At 38.6% G+C, this 19,795-nt stretch overlaps 1 protein-coding gene across 1 annotated transcript in view; it reads left to right on the forward strand.

Moving 5' to 3' along the window:
• The first annotated feature begins 11,347 nt into the window (after positions 1–11,347).
• LOC117332095 overlaps positions 11,348–19,795 on the forward strand; it is a 68,184-nt gene continuing 59,736 nt past the window's right edge. The window contains 4 exon segments of the mRNA XM_033890980.1: positions 11,348–11,573; positions 15,489–15,559; positions 16,399–16,650; positions 19,511–19,652. Of these exon segments, the coding sequence (XP_033746871.1) occupies positions 15,506–15,559; positions 16,399–16,650; positions 19,511–19,652 (448 nt within the window). The 5' untranslated portion in view covers positions 11,348–11,573; positions 15,489–15,505.

The raw sequence follows: 19,795 nt of genomic DNA on the forward strand, positions 1-19,795 counted from the left end.
TTGTAAGTGTCTATATAAAGGCGGTGTCCATTAATAACGGACTAACGCGATACCCACACGTCACATTATATAATGATAACGGACTAACGCGACACCCACACGTCACATTATATAATGATATCGGACTAACGCGACACCCACACGTCACATTATATAATGATAACGGACTAACGCGACACCCACACGTCACATTATATAATGATAACGGACTAACGCGACACTCACACGTCACATTATATAATGATAACGGACTAACGCGACACCCACACGTCACATTATATAATGATAACGGACTAACGCCACACCCACACGTCACATTATATAATGATAACGGACTAACGCGACACCCACACGTCACATTATATAATGATAACGGACTAACGCCACACCCACACGTCACATTATATAATGATAACGGACTAACGCGACACCCACACGTCACATTATATAATGATAACGGACTAACGCGACACCCACACGTCACATTATATAATGATAACGGACTAACGCGACACCCACACGTCACATTATATAATGATAACGGACTAACGCCACACCAACACGACACATTATATAATGATAACGGACTAACGCGACACCCACACGTCACATTATATAATGATAACGGACTAACGCGACACCCACACGTCACATTATATAATGATAACGGACTAACGCGACACCCACACGTCACATTATATAATGATAACGGACTAACGCGACACCCACACGACACATTATATAATGATAACGGACTAACGCCACACCAACACGACACATTATATAATGATAACGGACTAATGCCACACCCACACGTCACATATAATAATTACGGACTAACGCGACACCCACACGTCACATTATATAATGATAACGGACTAACGCCACACCCACACGTCACATTATATAATGATAACGGACTAACGCGACACCCACACGTCACATTATATAATGATAACGGACTAACGCGACACCCACACGTCACATTATATAATGATAACGGACTAACGCGACACCCACACGTCACATTATATAATGATAACGGACTAACGCGACACCCACACGTCACATTATATAATGATAACGGACTAACGCGACACCCACACGTCACATTATATAATGATAACGGACTAACGCGACACCCACACGTCACATTATATAATGATAACGGACTAACGCGACACCCACACGTCACATTATATAATGATAACGGACTAACGCGACACCCACACGTCACATTATATAATGATAACGGACTAACACGACACTCACACGTCACATTATATAATGATAACGGACTAACGCGACACCCACACGTCACATTATATAATGATAACGGACTAACGCGACACACACACGTCACATTATATAATGATAACGGACTAACGTGACACTAACACGTCACATTATATAATGATAACGGACTAACGCGACACACACACGTCACATTATATAATGATAACGGACTAACGTGACACTCACACGTCACATTATATAATGATAACGGACTAACGCGACACCCACACGTCACATTATATAATGATAACGGACTAACGCGACACCCACACGTCACATTATATAATGATAACGGACTAACGCGACACACACACGTCACATTATATAATGATAACGGACTAACGTGACACTCACACGTCACATTATATAATGATAACGGACTAACGCGACACCCACACGTCACATTATATAATGATAACGGACTAACGCGACACCCACACGTCACATTATATAATGATAACGGACTAACGCGACACCCACACGTCACATTATATAATGATAACGGACTAACGCGACACCCACACGTCACATTATATAATGATAACGGACTAACGCGACACACACACGTCACATTATATAATGATAACGGACTAACGTGACACTAACACGTCACATTATATAATGATAACGGACTAACGCGACACCCACACGTCACATTATATAATGATAACGGACTAACGCGACACTCACACGTCACATTATATAATGATAACGGACTAACGCGACACCCACACGTCACATTATATAATGATAACGGACTAACGCGACACCCACACGTCACATTATATAATGATAACGGACTAACACGACACTCACACGTCACATTATATAATGATAACGGACTAACGCGACACCCACACGTCACATTATATAATGATAACGGACTAACACGACACTCACACGTCACATTATATAATGATAACGGACTAACGCGACACCAACACGACACATTATATAATGATAACGGACTAACGCGACACCCACACGTCACATTATATAATGATAACGGACTAACGCGACACACACGACACATTATATAATGATAACGGACTAACGCGTCACCCACACGTCACATTATATAATGATAACGGACTAACGCGACACCCACACGTCACATTATGTAATGATAACGGACTAACGCGGCGCCCACACGTCACATTATATAATGATAACGGACTAACGCGACACACGACACATTATATAATGATAACGGACTAACACGACACCCACACGTCACATTATATAATGATAACGGACTAACACGACACCGACACGTCACATTATATAATGATAACGGACTAACGCGACACACGACACATTATATAATGATAACGGACTAACACGACACCCACACGTCACATTATGTAATGATAACGGACTAACGCGGCGCCCACACGTCACATTATATAATGATAACGGACTAACGCGACACACGACACATTATATAATGATAACGGACTAACGCGACACCCACACGTCACATTATATAATGATAACGGACTAACGCGACACCCACACGTCACATTATATAATGATAACGGACTAACACGACACCGACACGTCACATTATATAATGATAACGGACTAACGCGACACCCACACGTCACATTATATAATGATAACGGACTAACGCGACACCCACACGTCACATTATATAATGATAACGGACTAACGCGACACCCACACGTCACATTATATAATGATAACGGACTAACACGACACCGACACGTCACATTATATAATGATAACGGACTAACGCGACACCCACACGTCACATTATCTAATGATAACAGACTAACGCGACACCCACACGTCACATTATATAATGATAACGGACTAACGCGACACCCACACGTCACATTATATAATGATAACGGACTAACGCCACACCCACACGTCACATTATATAATGATAACGGACTAACGCGACACCCACACGTCACATTATATAATGATAACGGACTAACACGACACCAACACGTCACATTATATAATGATAACGGACTAACGCGACACCCACACGTCACATTATATAATGATAACGGACTAACGCGACACTCACACGTCACATTATATAATGATAACGGACTAACGCGACACCCACACGTCACATTATATAATGATAACGGACTAACGCGACACCCACACGTCACATTATATAATGATAACGGACTAACGCGACACCCACACGTCACATTATATAATGATAACGGACTAACGCGACACCCACACGTCACATTATATAATGATAACGGACTAACGCGACACCCACACGTCACATTATATAATGATAACGGACTAACCACACCCACACGTCACATTATATAATGATAACGGACTAACGCCACACCCACACGTCACATTATATAATGATAACGGACTAACGCGACACCCACACGTCACATTATATAATGATAACGGAACTAACACGACACCACCACGTCACATTATATAATGATAACGGACTAACGCGACACCCACACGTCACATTATATAATGATAACGGACTAACGCGACACACACGTCACATTATATAATGATAACGGACTAACGCGACACCCACACGTCACATTATATAATGATAACGGACTAACGCGACACCCACACGTCACATTATATAATGATAACGGACTAACACGACACCCACACGTCACATTATATAATGATAACGGACTAACGCGACACCCACACGTCACATTATATAATGATAACGGTCTAACGCGACACCCACACGTCACATTATATAATGATAACGGACTAACGCGACACCCACACGTCACATTATATAATGATAACGGACTAACGCGACACCCACACGTCACATTATATAATGATAACGGACTAACGACGACCCCACACGTCACATTATATACTGATAACGGACTAAGCGACACCCACACGTCCACTCTATCTAATGATAGACGGTACTAACGCGACACCCACACGTTCACCATTATATAATGATAACGGACCTAACGCGACACCCGACACGTACACATTTTATATCCTGCTAACGGCCTAACGCGACATCCCACACGTCAATATATCAATGATAACGGACTAACACGCGTACACCCACACGTCACCTTCTATAATGATAAGGACTAAGGACACCCACCACGTCACATTATATATAATGATAACGGACTAACTGCGGACCCCCCACAGTCACATTATATAATGATCACGGACTAACTGCGGACACCGCCACGTACACATTATATAATGATAACGGACTAACGCGACACCACAACGTCACATTATATAATGATAACGGACTAACGCGACACCCACACGTCACATTATATAATGATAACGGACTAACGCGACACCCACACGTCACATTATATAATGATAACGGACTAACGCGACACCCACACGTCACATTATATAATGATAACGGACTAACGCGACACCCACACGTCACATTATATAATGATAACGGACTAACGCGACACCCACACGTCACATTATATAATGATAACGGACTAACGCGACACCACACGTCACATTATATAATGATAACGGACTAACGCGACACCCACACGTCACATTATATAATGATAACGGACTAACGCGACACCCACACGTCACATTATATAATGATAACGGACTAACGCGACACCCACACGTCACATTATATAATGATAACGGACTAACGCGACACCCACACGTCACATTATATAATGATAACGGACTAACGCGACACCCACACGTCACATTATATAATGATAACGGACTAACGCGACACCCACACGTCACATTATATAATGATAACGGACTAACGCGACACCCACACGTCACATTATATAATGATAACGGACTAACGCGACACCCACACGTCACATTATATAATGATAACGGACTAACGCGACACCCACACGTCACATTATATAATGATAACGGACTAACGCGACACCCACACGTCACATTATATAATGATAACGGACTAACGCGACACCCACACGTCACATTATATAATGATAACGGACTAACGCGACACCAACACGTCACATTATATAATGATAACGGACTAACGCGACACCCACACGTCACATTATATAATGATAACGGACTAACGCGACACCCACACGTCACATTATATAATGATAACGGACTAACGCGACACCCACACGTCACATTATATAATGATAACGGACTAACGCGACACCCACACGTCACATTATATAATGATAACGGACTAACGCGACACCCACACGTCACATTATATAATGATAACGGACTAACGCGACACCCACACGTCACATTATATAATGATAACGGACTAACGCGACACCCACACGTCACATTATATAATGATAACGGACTAACGCGACACCCACACGTCACATTATATAATGATAACGGACTAACGCGACACCCACACGTCACATTATATAATGATAACGGACTAACGCGACACCCACACGTCACATTATATAATGATAACGGACTAACGCGACACCCACACGTCACATTATATAATGATAACGGACTAACGCGACACCCACACGTCACATTATATAATGATAACGGACTAACGCGACAACCCACACGTCACATTATATAATGATAACGGACTAACGCGACACCCACACGTCACATTATATAATGATAACGGACTAACGCGACACCCACACGTCACATTATATAATGATAACGGACTAACGCGACACCCACACGTCACATTATATAATGATAACGGACTAACGCGACCCACACGTCACATTATATAATGATAACGGACTAACGCGACACCCACACGTCACATTATATAATGATAACGGACTAACGCGACACCCACACGTCACATTATATAATGATAACGGACTAACGCGACACCCACACGTCACATTATATAATGATAACGGACTAACGCGACACCCACACGTCACATTATATAATGATAACGGACTAACGCGACACCCACACGTCACATTATATAATGATAACGGACTAACGCGACACCCACACGTCACATTATATAATGATAACGGACTAACGCGACACCCACACGTCACATTATATAATGATAACGGACTAACGCGACACCCACACGTCACATTATATAATGATAACGGACTAACGCGACACCCACACGTCACATTATATAATGATAACGGACTAACGCGACACCCACACGTCACATTATATAATGATAACGGACTAACGCGACACCCACACGTCACATTATATAATGATAACGGACTAACGCGACACCCACACGTCACATTATATAATGATAACGGACTAACGCGACACCCACACGTCACATTATATAATGATAACGGACTAACGCGACACCACACGTCACATTATATAATGATAACGGACTAACGCGACACCCACACGACACATTATATAATGATAACGGACTAACGCGACACACACGACACATTATATAATGATAACGGACTAACGCGACACACACGTCACATTATATAATGATAACGGACTAACGCGACACACACGACACATTATATAATGATAACGGACTAACGCGACACCCACACGACACATTATATAATGATAACGGACTAACGCGACACACACGACACATTATATAATGATAACGGACTAACGCGACACCCACACGTCACATTATATAATGATAACGGACTAACGCGACACCCACACGTCACATTATATAATGATAACGGACTAACGCGACACCCACACGTCACATTATATAATGATAACGGACTAACGCGAAACCCACACGTCACATTATATAATGATAACGGACTAACGCGACACCCACACGTCACATTATATAATGATAACGGACTAACGCGACACCCACACGTCACATTATATAATGATAACGGACTAACGCGACACCCACACGTCACATTATATAATGATAACGGACTAACGCGACACCCACACGTCACATTATATAATGATAACGGACTAACACGACACCCACACGTCACATTATATAATGATAACGGACTAACGCGACACACACACGTCACATTATATAATGATATCGGACTAACGCCACACCCACACGTCACATTATATAATGATAACGGACTAACGCGACACCCACACGTCACATTATATAATGATAACGGACTAACGCCACACCCACACGTCACATTATATAATGATAACGGACTAACGCGAAACCCACACGTCACATTATATAATGATAACAACCAAACGCGATACCAACACGTCACATTATATAATGATAACGGACTAACGCGACACCCACACGTCACATTATATAATGATAACGGACTAACGCGACACCGACACGTCACGTTATATAATGATAACGGACTAACGCGACACCCACACGTCACATTATATAATGATAACGGACTAACGCCACACCCACACGTCACATTATATAATGATAACAACCAAACGCGATACCAACACGTCACATTATATAATGATAACGGACTAACACGACACCGACACGTCACGTTATATAATGATAACGGACTAACGCGACACCCACACGTCACATTATATAATGATAACGGACTAACACGACACCCACACGTCACATTATATAATGATAACGGACTAACGCGACACCCACACGTCACATTATATAATGATAACGGACTAACGCGACACCCACACGTCACATTATATAATGATAACGGACTAACGCGACACCCACACGTCACATTATATAATGATAACGGACTAACGCGACACTAACACGTCACATTATATAATGATAACGGACTAACACGACACCCACACGTCACATTATATAATGATAACGGACTAACGCCACACCCATACGTCACATTATATAATGATAACGACCTAACGCGACACTCACACGTCACATTATATAATGATAACGGACTAACGCGACACCCACACGTCACATTATATAATGATAACGGACTAACGCGACACCCACACGTCACATTATATAATGATAACGGACTAACGCGACACCCACACGTCACATTATATAATGACAACGGACTAACGCCACACCCACACGTCACATTATATAATGATAACGGACTAACGCGACACACACGACACATTATATAATGATAACGGACTAACGCGACACCCACACGTCACATTATATAATGATAACGGACTAACGCGAAACCCACACGTCACATTATATAATGATAACGGACTAACGCGACACCCACACGTCACATTATATAATGACAACGGACTAACGCCACACCCACACGTCACATTATATAATGATAACGGACTAACGCGACACCCACACGACACATTATATAATGATAACGGTCTAACGCGACACACGACACATTATATAATGATAACGGACTAACGCCACACCCACACGTCACATTATATAATGATAACGGACTAACGCGACACCCACACGTCACATTATATAATGATAACGGCCAAACGCGACACCCACACGTCACATTATATAATGATAACGGACTAATGCGACACCCACACGTCACATTATATAATGATAACGGACTAATGCGACACTCACACGTCACATTATATAATGATAACGGACTAACGTGACACTCACACGTCACATTATATAATGATAACGGACTAACACGACACCCACACGTCACATTATATAATGATAACGGCCAAACGCGACACCCACACGTCACATTATATAATGATAACGGACTAACGCGACACCCACACGTCACATTATATAATGATAACGGACTAACGTGACACACATGACAACTCTCTCATTACCAGTATAGCTAGTCAGGGTTGTCTGACATTATTGAACGTTAGTCACCGCACCTTATATCATTCAGCAGCTTTTTCCTGGGTCGAAGGAGACTAAATCGTCCAACCCGTACCAACCGCATAATAGGAGGCGCACATAGGGTCTATGAGTTCAATTTTCGTATCAAATCTTACGGTGTTGACACATATTTCGGTCGACACAATATTCGCTGTTTGCATGGTTTTATAGAAAGAGATAGTGGTAGACAGACTGGGTGGCCTTCAAAGTTATTATGTATCAGGACGCGACTAGGCCAGGTCGGCAGAGAGGCCGATTACGAAAATCTAAGTCGCCGACGGGATTCAAAAGTCAATCCTCCCCAGAAATATCTGCGGCTGATCTACATCTATATTTAAATGCAAATATTTTTCTTTGCATCACAGATTCAATCGTTGATGTTTGTATATTTACGTTGGTGCCATTCAATAACTTATTGTTAAACTCACTTTTTAAATAAAAACTGTGTAGCGTTTACAGGACACCACACAATTATTCTCTTTATATACTGTAAGTTTAACCTTCCCCGGGGACGACGGTTCTGTCGTTTGGCCCTTCCATTATCTATCACGAATCAAATTAAACAATGTTATCCAGACCGACCACTTCAGTCAGTGGTCAACGGCAATGCTGTATTTGTTTTCTAATAGAATGTACAAACGCGTAACGGTCGTTATAGAACCCCCGACTATTTATACGAAATCGGCCCTTTCCGATATTATCGCGTCCAAACACCTGTTAAATGTTCTGAGCAGAGAAAAACAAGAAATCAATTTTCAATATGGCCAACTTTCAGCCATTTTGTTTCTCTGTTCTGACTCAAAATCAGAAGGATATAGCACTGAACTAAGAGGAACCTACATCAAGTTTGAGAAAAAAAATACAAGAAACTGTCAAAATCCAAGATGGACACTTGTAAGCCATTTTGTTTTCCTAAGACAAAAAATAAAATGGGCACAACCAGAGATTAAGGAAAACATACATATGATATTCGAGAAAGATCCCTTCAGCACTTTCTAAAAAATAAAACTTCAATTGCCAAAGTCCAACATGGCCGTCTGTCGGCCATATTGTTTTTCGATCGGTCCAAAAATACAATATACACAACTAGGGTCCAAGGGGAACTTACATATGAAATTTTAAAAAGATCCCTTTAGTACTTTACTTTATAAGAAATTACGATAGCAGTGGTTTTTACGACAGGGCGTGCGATGGACGTTGGACAATTTGTATAGGCCATTATCTATCTGATGATGGTAAAAAAAACGCGGAGTGAAAACATATTGCCGTTTAAAAGTTCATATCAGAATGACCAAGGTGATATTTTCACGGATTCAGAAAATTGTTTCCTTAATCTCAGGAAATGATAACAAATGTGATGACATCTTTGTCATACCGTTGTCTATTTATCTTGTGCAGTACATGTTTAGAATGTGAAATCATGTGCATATATTTACATTAACTAACGTATGGCGTAAAATGTAAGGGATTTCGGTTAATGAAGCATCCAAATCTCCCATAGTACGCACGCATACACCTCACGCATGCATCTCGCGCACAGAGGAGGTCGTCCTTATGTGACCTTAGCTATTGATAGGACGTTGAACAATCCTAATCCAGAGCAAAACTTATTTGAAAAAAAAAATCGAAATCTGTTGACATGAACTATTACAACTCATTGAAGCTCAAGTATGGAGTCTTTTCCTCTAATTAAAGTTCTTTTTATTTTAACATATTTTATTTGTCAAAACTGAAATGGAATAAGACACAAGTATAAACTTATAATCCGTTAATTAAAGGTATTGCATTAATTTACATATAATCAGATGAATATACATATAGGTCAGCTTGGTAATCCTAAAGGTCAAGGTCATTTAAAGATACGGGTAATCACCGATATTAGCAATTCAGATGGTACTTCAACGTATCATTAAACACCACAGGGACGTGATATTTTGTTACTTATACGCTAGGTGTACTTGAAATTGTATTTATGTGGACTTTTAAGACATTTAACGGGTTAGATATTAATTCGGTAGTGAGGTGATATCACTGAAGGGTGGTATTTAATATATATATATTCATAAATGTCTGCAACCGAAAAACACTAATTATCACGAAAACTCTACATACACGCAGACTGTGCAACAGATTATCAGGTCCCTGTGGCGTTCACGTGTAAATACCGGAGAAAGAAGCTGAAGTTTTAAGGAGATCTCTCGGAGCATAAACCTGTATCTATTTATATACTCTACGAGGGTGTGTATACCCTATCATCAGCACCGTGCTAGAATGTATTCCTAATTCACGTGAACAAGGCTTTCTTGGTTACAAAATCTCGCGGCAACAACCGGGTCACAGAGCTGGCCGGACGGACTTACACGTTACCAGAACTCCATCCGTCAAAGGTATCGGATATGGTTGTGCGCCTTGCGCTCTTGTGTGGCGTCCTCGCCTTCGCCCGAGGGGTCGGGCGAGGAGTTTATCTTTGGCAAGTTCCCTAATGATTTTGTGTGGGGTGCTGCAACATCGTTTTCAGGTAAGCTTGCTATAAATGGAGCCAGTAAAATAGTAATGACATATGTACATGCTTTTCACGCGGATTATAGCTTTTCAACATACGAGATGCGATACATATTATATTTATATATTTAGGAAAAATGAAAATTATTGTTTCCTTCCAAACCATTTTCTGTTGATATTGTTGTAGTTGATAATTATCAAAACGTCAAAATTTTACATAACATAATACATGTACACATATTGTTAACTCCTCTTAAGGGGTTATGCTATAATTATCATTTAATTTACTGTGATTTGTAGCTCCGGTACCAAATAATTTCAATCTTAGAGGAATATGATTTATACTTTAAATAAGTTATATACAACCGTTTTCATCAAATTTATTCAGTCTATTCAGTTTTGCAGGGAAAATACCATTTAGTGTAATTAGATGTACATACAATTGTCTTCAAAGCTATGTCATTCATAAGTACCTGTAAAGTCAGTTAAATATTATTTTTATTTTTCTCATTGTAATTAAGTAATGTTGTAATTATGATTATGCGAAATCAAACAGCATAACTTATTTGATGGTACATCTTATACGACAGATGTAGAGATTTTTCAGCAAATTAATTTTAAAGATTGAGTCTGCATGCTGTCAATACCTACCATCTAGATTTCTAGTCTCGTTTGGCATTTTAAAGTGGCGTGGTTGTTGATTAATCGATAAACTTAACGCCCTGTGTGATTTCTACAAAATCTTGACATAATCGTTGCGGCCATTTCTTCTGGCTCGTAAACCATATTCAGATCGGTAGATAAATCCCGAGTATTGTCGAATGGATTTGTGATAAGGACATTCGGTGTATCTTTAATGATGACACAAAAATATTTGTTTACTCGGCTACCCCTACCTCTCCGTTATGTAATAAAGAACCAACAAAAATTACAAATTCTGAATTAGCTATATTTACACCCAAACAAATAAATCATGAATTCGACACAAAATAAACCTTTAAATACCAATATGTTGTATTTATGGTAATAAAAGTTTATCTTTATAACTTTCCAGAAAGTACCGGACTTATCGCTAGCTTAGGCGGACAATGCCCATATTACAATCTACTCGGTGATATGAGAATTTTCCTACATCCCTATCCGATGTGAAGTTTGTCTCGTCCGTTTCGTCACAGACCTCCTATATCCACCGTTAAACCCACCTCTCCCGTCATTAAGCACCATCCCATCAAATCTTTCAGACTCTAATATAAATCAGCGAGATTAGAACCGTCGTATCAACTCGTTGACATATGGCTCAGGTGCATGCGACATTGCTGTGACTAACACGTGCACGCGTTCTGCCCCACCCCCTCCCCCTCTCAAATAAGAATCATATTGCGGGGAAAGCTGTTAGACCCCTCGCCACTCACCGTGGTTATATCCTCCCCGCTAGGTAATGCCTGTATCTATAAATGTATATTATCATATTCACAAAGACCAACTTAAATATATAAATATCAATATCTTTTCCCGGAGTATTCGTCCCTCTTTTCCCCGTGTACATTTCCAGAAACAAGAAGGATAACCCACTTGGTCACTCTGACCAGCATCTTTCGATAAATATTCGAAGTTAAAAAATATATATTGCTATATATATATATATATATATATCATTTTGAAGCTTTACGTCAATCAATGACACGTTTAAAAGATAAAAGAATTACAAAGTGAAATTCTTTAATAAAAAATATCGCTCGCTTAAACATATAATTTGAAAATGGACACATCTCGTCCACAAAATTCGGGTTAACTTTCTGATTTATTTCTTTACTTTTGTTACCAAGCAGTCAATTTTTCAATTTCAAGGGGATATATGATATATCATTTTGATAGCTGTATTTTTAAGACTAATGTCTGCACTAGTCAAGGACATATAGTTTTACACGTAACGCCCAAACGTTGGATCTCCTTTAAAATGACACTCGATGGGTGATAAATTATGCCCAGATTTAATATGAATGTCTGGATTTGTTTTCAAATCTCTCTAACCAGGAGACGGTTATAAATCGTGACTATATTGTATTCGGATATAACTGTAATAGTTACAGATTTTGTTTATCACCTTTCTAACAGTGACAATTGGGTCAAAGCATATCTTCAAGGCATATTTTGTCTATTATAAGAAAACGAAAAATCACATACTGTTAAACATTCTAAGTAGTTTGACGTATATAATGATTGCACCCAGAAAGAATGAATATTACATATTCTTTCGCAGTATAATGATCTTATCAATATTTTGAACCCAACAGACCCCAGTTTCATCAACATCCAATAACAAGGAATTGCCTTTAATTTCCCCATAGGAAAGTATTATTTGATTTAAGAAAACACAGTTGATAAACTTTCTTAAAATTTTGTCAAGTTTTTCCATGGAAAATTTTAAGCTAAGGAATATCAATTGGCCATTATTTATTAAAAGATGGTGTGCGTGTAATATCATTGTTTATATATGTAAGCAATAAAAAGTACAGTAATCCACATATTTTCGGGTATTTCCGGCAAAACCGGAAAGATGCGATAACACGAATATTTCGTGAGACTGAGAATTCATTGGTCATATAGCGTTCTACACATTGTGAACTCTATAAATATAACATCGCGATTAGTTTATTATCACAGCCTCATTTAGCGCGCTTCATTAACTTTGCCTTTGTCCAGTTGGCATTCATCAGCCCATAACTTCCAACTGAAAGCAGTTCAATGCTTATATTTACATTTGACAATGATTTTTAAAGACTTTATCCAGGAATTTTGCTTCTACGATGAATGAACAAATTATTATCGTCAAAGACGGAACATAAAAAACGATTTACCTTAGTTACAAGTAGTTCCGGTGGGTGAATATATTCATGCGCGGCATTGATTAATGTCACGTTTTGGGTGTCAATTATGGTCACATAGACTGCAAATCTTTTTACTTAGTTTATATCGTGGCTTTGCCACCAAAATGTAAATATTAAAAGTTATTGTTCTATTTACAACGAAAACTAACATGATTCAGTTTCCTCATATTCCTCCACGCAGGAAAATCTCTTGGGATGCAACATACATGTTTAGAATGTCTTGGTGTTGTAAACAAATTATGGTTTCCATTTCTGTTTTTGGTATTTTAAAAAGTGCAGATACCCCCGGTACTAAGCTTTAGGAGTATGTATAGTTTATTTAAGCAATGAACAGTGGTTTTAATGTCGTTATAGTCGATATGGCAGCAAGATGTATGGTGGGCAAATGTAGCATGGGAACCCGCCCGTTAGGGTTTCCATGCTACATTTGCCCACCATACATCTTGCTGCCATATCGACTATAACAACATTAAAACCACTGTTCAATACTTATATTTACATTGTCTTACTATTTTCGTCAACTTTGAAAAAAACTAAACCAACACAAAAAAATCCCGCCTTTTTAATGTCATATGACCCACTGGGTGTTATAGGCGTATGGTGGCAACTGCCTCTTAGCGTTATGTCGATGGCGATATGCGGAGCAATGTAAATATATGCGTGTAACATAACAGAGTATCTATTTTTTAATAGGAACATTTATCCAGCTAAATGGTTCTCAAGCATATCTCTTAATTTGATAGATTTCTTTAAATACAATTTCCAGATAATTCGGAAGCAATCGAAACGGCCTGCTTTTCCATCCAAATTTATGACTAGGTATCAGTAATGCTGATCCAAATACACATGTACATCGTTATGACAATTACTTCTTGTATGCAGCGTGCGTTAATCGAATTTTCATTTCAATAAGGTTTTCGGATTGTTCAGCTTTCGATTAGAGCATGTTCCATTGTAGTCATATGTTCATTGTATTCATCTGCTTTGATCCCAGACTGCAGTTGCTTCGAAATTATGTAAACACATTTTTTTTCCAATAACAGATAAAGATCCTTTCCAAATGACGTCATATGACGAAGCTGATCAGAACATTGGAGCTGCCAAGTTTCTTGGGGTATGTTAGGACTATGAAATAGTACTGGTATTTTACTTGCTCAGATTTTAAGATGACATTTTGCCTGCCTGTTGCTGAAATGTCACAAGCAATTGGTGCTTTCACAATTTGTTTGGGTTAATGTTTTATTTTCTAATTCTACCCCTCCCTATATTGCCAGACACATTATAACGCCTATGAAGTTATGTAACATACTACTAAATAATGGCGTTATATTGATATATATTCGAATCCGTTTCCCTGGTGCTTTTGTTCATGAAGAGAATACACAATGGGTTCAGTGGGATATTAAAACAATGGTATTATATTGATGTTTATTGAACACCGTACTTATATCATGTAAACAAATGGATTAGGCAGCAGGCAACATATACACGTCCTCCCAAAAGGCATCTCAAAGTAAATATAGTAAATACAAGATACCGTTAACAGTACAGTATGTAAATAAAGAGAAATAGATTGAGGAATGTAAGCATTAATGTTAGCATTATACAAACATTCAGGGAGAAGACTCATGACTTCGTGTAATGTATTATAATTACTTCTGTAAACGTCTACTCCAGCTTATACAGGCTTGCATATCCACATGCCTACACCATGGCATACACCTTCATACACTCTCACACACCATCACACACTCCCACACACCATCATGCACTCTCACACACTCTCACACAACTCCATACACTCTCTCACACACTCTCACATACCATCATACACTCTCACACACTCTCACATACAACACAACTAGATAAGATGTGTACTCAGCCTCAGTGAACACTGTTTTCCAGGTATTTTTGGTTTCTTAAGATTTCCTTTTTTACTCAATTTCCTTTAAGGTTTCACATTATCACTTCGCTCTGAATTGGTCGAGATTGTTAACGGAGAAGGATGGACAGAACAGTCCTGGATTGGATTATTATAATCACGTGATCAATGCTACCATAGCAGCAGGTATGACGCCAGTGGTGACGTTACTCTCGGGGGAACTTCCGGTTCACATACAAGAAGTCGGCGGGTGGCTCAACTCCTCTACATTACGTCACTTCCGGGACTACGTCAGACTCTGTTTTGAAGCGTTTAGTGACAGGGTAAGACAAAAGTTTCGATTTCACAGTTTTATAGTTAAGTCTACAAGCACTTTTAATCGAGTAGCCGACACCATGATTTCGTACCCTGGGCAAGCAGGTAGGGGTTACCTAGTTTACTCATATGAGTACCTTGAGACGAGTAATGTCATCAACAAATATGGGCATCTCAATGTCAGATGTAATATTTAAAATCTGTATTTGTCCCCTGTGGATGAATCTAGGGTGACAATAAGTTTCATCTCCGTCCGTCTGTGTATGTCTTCAGGATCGAAATGTGTCAGCGATTTAACGCTTTAATTCCTTGAATGATTTTAAACACACAATTATATAAAGGACCATGATATCCCGAATAAGATTCATGATAGTTGCAACAAGGTCAAGGACACCATTATTATTTTTAGAAAATCCTTAAAGGCGCTCTAGCGCAGGGCCGGTAGAGGACAGGTATTGCCAATACTTAGTATGCTTAACAAGGATGCAAATGCTATTTTGTGGCATATGTCTATGTAGGTACGTATTGTTGCAGACAAAGCATACTTTGTTTCTTCATTGAGGTTGATGTACAAAGTGACAGTTGTTATGGTAGAAATGACTTTTACACCTTGATTTGGAACGCTACAAATGACCGTGTCTTAAACAACTACATGTTTGTAAGATCTTATGAATGCCAGAAACTGGAAACCCAGTATAATGCCGTATTAAGTTCTTTGTCTCATGCATTCCTTTCAGAAATCACAAATCAACCTTGATTAAATAAATCTGGATTCGTACATAGGCTGGGGAAGTGTAAGCATGCCGTGCATCACTAGGTTGTATATCGTAAGATAGCGACAAAATGGCCGTTCCTTGCTTAATTCGGGATACGCTTCTCCGAACTATGTCATCTGTAGAGGGGACTTTTTAGACAACGAGAATAAGTAATGCTGTATAATGATAGAGGGTGGTTAAAATCGGATCCCTAATGTATGAAATGCTTTCTTCTGTCTTTTGTTGGTGTTTCCTTGACAACCATCTTTCGAACCATCTGGTTGTTGTGAGGACATTTTACCCGACCAAACAAACAACAAGCCTCCTTTTAGGCGTCGTATACATTTCCGGTTAACTGAAAAATGTTGCACAGATGTGTATTGATATTTCGTGATAGAATAGTGACCATTATGATACATCGACTCTTAAGCCTATGCGAACAATTTCATTACATGTCAATATGGCGCTGAAAACTTCTGGATATCTTATAAATGTCTGGCATCAGCATTAATCCTTTAAAGAAAACCGATTTAAATATAAGTTACATATTAGTGAAATTGTTTTATTGTGTAATTGATACAAAATATATACATATATATATTATATACATCCCAAGCTATGACCTTCATGAGTCAGTATTCACGTGTATGTCTCGTGTACGGACAGATATATATATAAGTTTAAGGTCATGTGGACTATGTTTTTAAAGTGTTGGCTGTGATAAGAGTAACTTAGAAACGCCTGACCGGAATTCGATGTGTTTCTGATCGTATATTAGTTGTGACCGATAAACACATTAAGCAATATCGTATGCCATACCGACGTTGTAACACAAACTAGTTACATGTATTTAATCGTCAGTGCACGCGTCATCAGAAACACACTCCATTTAGCAGCAGTAAGGGAGAACAGATATTTTTCGATACAAGTCTTGACATGAACATATTTTCGATTATTGTTTGTTTGTATTGTTTAATTGTTTTTTGTTGTTGATTTGTTTTGGTGCGTGTGGCGGAAGGGTTTCTTATGCAGATTCTATAGTTGTTTGCCGACCTGGAATCATAGGTAGTTCTGATGAAGCATAGTGTCATTTTGTTTATGTATTTAATTTTTGGGACTATAGCAAAACTAACACAGATTGTACTTATAACAAACCGGGAAACAATAAGGATAATTATAATAAATAAATAGATAAATAAATAAATAATAAATAAATAAATAAATAAATAAATAAATAAACAATAAATAAAATAAATAAGTAAATAGATAAATAAATGAATAAATATTTAAATGAACCCTTCGATACAAATATAAACATGTACTTTCGAACCTAGCTATGGTAGATAGCAGCAAGCAGTTGAAAACCTATATTTTTGTGATTTTAATTTAAAAGGTCATTTTAACCGAATACAAACATTGCAAAATTGATACCATTTTATTTGGCACGAAGTCAAGATAAAGTCTTTCATTCCGTCTATTATGGGTCAGTAAGACGTAAACGTGAAAAATCTTTACAAAAAAAGTAAATTGTATACTTTTTGCATATTACATAAGTTTATGTTTATTAACTGTGATAATAGGTAATTATTTACGATACAAATTTGATATTTTTATTGTTTTGAATGCATTTGAAACCAAATCTAGAGTACTTGTTTTAACAGGGTCGTTCAGATCCGTGTAATAGCTTTCCTTCTCGTTAAATGTTCATTAGCAGTCATAGATCACACTTCAAAACTTTTGCGTAGAGATGGCACAATTCTTGTGATGGAGATGTTCAAACATTGGAATCGAAACAAAATAAATTGTTGCACTTGAACGTTTTCATTACGTAACTTTGACAAGGACATGGTCTGTTGCTACAGAACGGATTGATTTGTCAACCTTCTTCAACGAATCCGTTTTCTGGGCTGGAACTAAAACGAATCTTGTTTACCTGATCATTGATAGGCTTGCTTTGGTATCCAATCAAAATTGCGCTTTTTGACTGACTGGGTCATTTACGTGCACATATGCAAATATATCTGGACTAAGTGATATATACTCAACCTGTCAACCGAGTTTTCATGTAACCAAAATCTCCAAAATGTGATAACAAACTATGTTTGTTTTGCAGGTTAATTTCTGGGTTACTGTGCAGGACACACATTCCGTGATAACATCCGCGACTCCTTCAGCAAAGGTCAAGGCTAATCTGATGACGTCACATACCGAGGTGTACAAAATGTACCACAATGAGTTTAAGAAATCGAGGGGAGGTAAATCATTTTGATGTTTAATTACGCCGAATATGAAGTTGATTAGTATCTCTTTAACCACCGAAGAATTCAATGGATAATTTTTTTTTATATAGATGAATAAATAAGAAATAGATAAAAGTTGCCGCTTTACATCTGTGATT

Source organism: Pecten maximus, chromosome 8 (genome assembly GCF_902652985.1).
Source record: "Pecten maximus chromosome 8, xPecMax1.1, whole genome shotgun sequence".
Classification (NCBI taxonomy): Eukaryota; Metazoa; Mollusca; class Bivalvia; order Pectinida; family Pectinidae; genus Pecten; species Pecten maximus.